Source organism: Camellia sinensis, chromosome 3 (assembly GCF_055761805.1).
Source record: "Camellia sinensis isolate YWXY chromosome 3, ASM5576180v1, whole genome shotgun sequence".
Taxonomy (NCBI): domain Eukaryota; kingdom Viridiplantae; phylum Streptophyta; class Magnoliopsida; order Ericales; family Theaceae; genus Camellia; species Camellia sinensis.
In genome coordinates, this window is record NC_138963.1 from 173,651,011 (window position 1) to 173,655,817 (window position 4,807).

Genomic DNA, 4,807 nt, shown 5'->3' on the forward strand with positions numbered 1-4,807 from the left:
GGTCCAAAAATTAAAATATGAAAAATAGAAGTATAGAGTTAAATCACGTGACCGAAGTATTGGTCTCATGGTCGAATTCGGTCAAAGCCAGACTCGAAATATTCAGTTTAGTTATTGTCTCGATTTGTGCACTGAGAATCGATAAAAATATAGAGACAATTACTTGTTAGTGGGGATCGTGGAAGTATACTACAAGTCAGTGGGAATCCTTTTATAATTACAATACAAATGAATGGAGTAATTGAATTACAAAGATGTGAAAAATTCTCCATCCGCCAACTCACCTTTTTTTTTTCTTTTTTTTTGAACAGACGCCAACTCGTCTTTCTTCTGACTTTTTTTCTCTTTCTTCCTTCGTTTTGTCCTCTCTTTTTTTTTTTCTTTTTTTTTGTTTTCATTTATTTTTAAAAAAACATGTATGACTTTTAATATATAAATTTAGGAAAATGCTATTGATCCTGATTACAGCCTAGATGTCACATATTCTACCCGTTAATATATACTTTATTTTTTTAGTTTAGTTCTAAATATATACTTTATTAGTTTATTTAATTATATTATTTTATAATTTTATATGATTTGATATGTTTGTACATATTTTAAGTGTTTTGTATATAAATTAGAATAAATAATAGTTTTGAAATATTTTATCTATTAATATATTATAACGTGTACAGTAACTTACTGTTCTAAATTTGCATCAAAAGTGGTAAGAAAGAAGAAGAAGAAAAAAGAGAAAGGAAAGGAAAAAAAAGAAAAGAAAAGAGAAGAAGACGGAGGGTGACGGGAAACCCCCGACTTTTCCTCAATAATTATATATATTATTATATTACTTTATTTATATTATTATTATTATTATTATTATTATTATTATTATTTTCTTTTGAGGTTGAAGGCTATAAAGGAAGAAAAAGAAGAGAAAAAAGAAGGAGACAGGGGAGCTGGAGCAGAGGGCTTTGGCCCATGGGATGAAGAGAGAAAGAGATCAAAACATCTGACTAAGGAATAACAACACAGAGAAGCAAGATTGTTATTTCATTTTTTTTTTCTTTTCATTTCAAACCCATTTTTCTCTGTTTGCGTCTGTAAAGATGATGATGTTAGTAAAAAGTGAAGAGAGCGATGAGTAAGGGCGATCCTGGTAAGGGTTTACTTGGTGGACCGGCGGAGACGGGTTATTCCACAGCAACCAACACGTCCGAAGCACAACCAGATGGGCACGATGAAGAACGATCTACAGAAGAGCAAGACCTTCTGGAAAGAAACCTTTCTCTACTCAAGGTACATTAACTAAACCTCCCATATCCTTCAAGGAGGCACTTACTGCCCTGTTCCTGTTGGAGGTCCGTGGATACTTCTCCTCCGGCGAAACTGGTAGAAGAAGATGGAGTCCCTGCCATCCCTATCTCTCTTGAGAATAAGTTACGGATTCAGTCCCCATGGGTCAACTCTTTTATCGTTTGTCTCACAGGTAAAAATATGGGTTATAAGTTGCTCATGGAGAGAATCAGAAACCTTTGGAAACCCTCTGGGATAATTCATGGGATAGATCTTGGTAACCATTTCTATCTCATCAAGTTCTAACTAGAAGTGGACATCGGCAAAATTCTTAACGGCGGACCGTGGTTCATTGACCCCCATTATCTAGCCGTACGACGGTGGGAACCTGAGTTTCAAGCCACTACAACATCAAATACCACCTCTGTGGTCTGGGCACACCTCATTGGCCTTCCTATTGAATTCTTTGACCGATTCATCCTCCAAAAGATTGGTGCAAGACTTGGCAAATTGCTCAAAATTGATATATTCACTAGAATGCTAACAAAGGCCAATTTGCTAGACTCTGCATCCAAATAGATCTCTCCAAACCTCTAGTCTCTAAAGTGAAAGTGGGCAACATCATGCAATGTGTAGCCTATGAAGGGTTACCAGCCATCTGCTTCAACTGTGGCATAGTTGGTTATCGTCTGGATGACTGCAAGTTTTCCAGTAAGCGCACCATCACCTCTGAGAAACCCACATCTTCACTTCCTCCTTCTTATCTTAAGTTTGGGCCTTGGATGCTAGTAGAACGGAAAAAAACCTCCAAGTCAGTTAACTCCGGTGCCGGTAAAGCTGCCGTGGCTGGCACGTCGCTGCACTTAAACCCTAAAACTTGGAAGAAGAAGGCGCTTGATTCAAATTCACTTTTGGCGCCTAAACCTCTGCCGCAGGCCCACGTCATCGCTGTACCTTCTGTTGCACCTTCTGCTACAATCCGGATTGTTTCAGATGACTCTAAGTCAAACCCCTCTTTTTCTAATCCTTTTCAACCTTTATCTGACCTTTCTACGTTCATTTCTTGTCCAAATCCTCAACCCTTGACCAGTTCCTTTTCTAATGCCCAGAAACCTTTTCAGAGCCTTGTCACATCACCCATCCCCCTGTCAACCTTAACCCTTTCATCGTCGAAATCAAAAACACCTTTTTCTATAAAACCTATACACCCTACCACCACTAACCTACCTCTTTTACACAGCCCCTCTGAACATCCAGTCTGCCCCGAGGAAAACCTTTCTTCCACCACACATTTTCAACACTTAATAGGCTGTATTATATCTGTCCCTCAGCCCTTAAACAGCCCCCATCTCTTTCCCAGAACCCTTCTCACAGCCTTGTCCCATCTCCTATCCCGTAGCCCATCCTTACCTTTTCACCGTCCAAGTTCAAATCCTTATCTCATCCCTCCCTACCACCTTTAAACACTACCCCCGCCAACTGTTTCAACAACCTTGCTGAACCTCCCACCTCTCTCTTACCTTTTCCCTCCCTCTTAGTCTATCATGACCAATCGGCACCCTAACCGCAGATCGACTCTCCTCAAGAGCCCCATCCACACCAGCACTCCATCCATTCTACCCAACCCACCTTACCTCAACCCTCTCATCCCTTTCAGACTGGAGAATCAAGAGGAACAACCCATTCCAGGCTGGTACATGAGGGTAAACAACCACTACTCTCGTGTGGACAACCGTCTAATCGAGGAGATTCGCCGAGATCTCTCTTTCATCCTGGGTTGGTTCGACTCGAACATTCTCAACATCTAGATGAGTCTCTCACAATCTCTCCCCATCCTACCACATCTCCGCAACCAACAAGCTGTCATTGTCATATATCTCTCAACTCATTACACTCACCTCTTTGACCAACCCCCCCACACCATCCAACTAAACCAGATTATCATTTCCTCGTTGAATCTCCTCCAAAATATCCAACCTTGTTACAACCACATCATCTCGGAAACTCTCCTACCCATTCCACATTCACCCTTGTTGAACTCCCACTGCCTTGTAAACCACCCCCGAGACTTCACTCTAAGGGGCCAACTCTACAGGCAGAAAAGCTGGTAACGGAACCAAACTTGAACAGACTACGCGTTATCGTGCGGTCTTGCACAATGCAAGAGTACTGGGGATTGGATCACCACGTTAGGGTGATTCCATTATTGAAGGAGATAATAAAAACCACGCTGGGTCCAGAATGGATCGAAGAAAAAAATGAGTCACTCACTCAGAAGGAAGTGGACCTTCCTCATCTCTCACTCTTTAAAACTCTCATGAAAGTTCTGTTATAGAATTGTCAAGGGGCTGCAAACCCACATTTTTTGAGGCATTTCAATAACCTCATGGAAGATCATCATCCTCAGCTAGTAGTGATCACTGAAACCAGAGTTGGCGGCATTAGAGGAGCTACCTTATGCAAAAACTTGGGTTTCCCCAAATATCACATCGTTGAAACACATGGTTTTGCTGGCGGAATCTGGTTGCTTTGGAATGACCTGGAAATCCACTGTGACATCATTGCTCAGACCCAACAGGAGGTCCACGCTTGGATTCAGGTCCTATCTAAACCCTCTCCTTGGCTTTTTTCATCTATCTATGCTAGTCCTATTCTCAGTTCTAGGAGAATATTATGGGAAAACCGTACCACTCTGGCAAATTCCCATAATGCTCCGTGGTTTATGATGGGTGATTTCAATGAAATACTAACTAGTGTAGACAAACTTAGAGGAAAGCCTATCAACCTCTCTAGAGCCCTCAAATTGAAGGATTGCATGGACCACTGTGGCATGTTAGACCTGGGCTTCTCTAGCCCAAAGTTCACTTGGACAAACCTAAGAAACACTAGAGCCCTCATCCGTGAAAGACTAGATAGAGCTTGGAGTAACCATGAATGGCAACTTCTCTATCCCGAAACCAAAATCCTTCACTTGTCTCGCACTCACTTTGACCACTGCCATATCCTTCTTGACGCCCACCCTCTAACTAGAAACAATGTCAACTGTCCTTTTCGTTCTGAAACCATCTGGTTCTCGGACCTTTCCATTTTCTCAGTCATTCGTGAGAGTTGGGACCAACACCCCACATCCTTCATTCGAAGTGTGGCCACTTTCACCTCTAAAGTCTCTATCTAGAATAAAACAAGTTTCGGTAACATCTTCCTCAAAAAAAGAAAATTGGAAAGACGTCTTCTTGGAGTCTAGAGAGCCCTCAATAATCAGTCCTACTCTTTCCTACTCAAGCTTGAGAAATCCCTCACTAGTGAACTGAACTTTACCCTCAAGCATGAAGAAGAGTTTTGGGCTCTTAAATCCAGAGTCAATACAATTCTTGAAGGCGATAGAAACTCTAAATTCTTTCACCTCACCACCATTAATCGCCGTTGAAAAAACTCCATTTTAGCTCTTAAGGATGCATCTGGCACCTGGACTTATGCATCTGGCACCTGGACTTATGAGGTTCCTGAGATTAAAAATATCCTAGTCCAA

The 4,807-nt window shown here is 41.4% G+C and overlaps 1 protein-coding gene across 1 annotated transcript; it reads left to right on the top strand.

Moving 5' to 3' along the window:
• The first annotated feature begins 1,122 nt into the window (after positions 1–1,122).
• LOC145822033 (uncharacterized) lies at positions 1,123–4,453 on the top strand. The gene is made up of 3 exons (XM_082918607.1): positions 1,123–1,281; positions 1,815–2,264; positions 3,614–4,453. Exons 1-3 carry the CDS (start codon positions 1,123–1,125, stop codon positions 4,451–4,453), a joined length of 1,449 nt encoding a protein of 482 aa, XP_082774733.1.
• Positions 4,454–4,807: the final 354 nt, after the last annotated feature.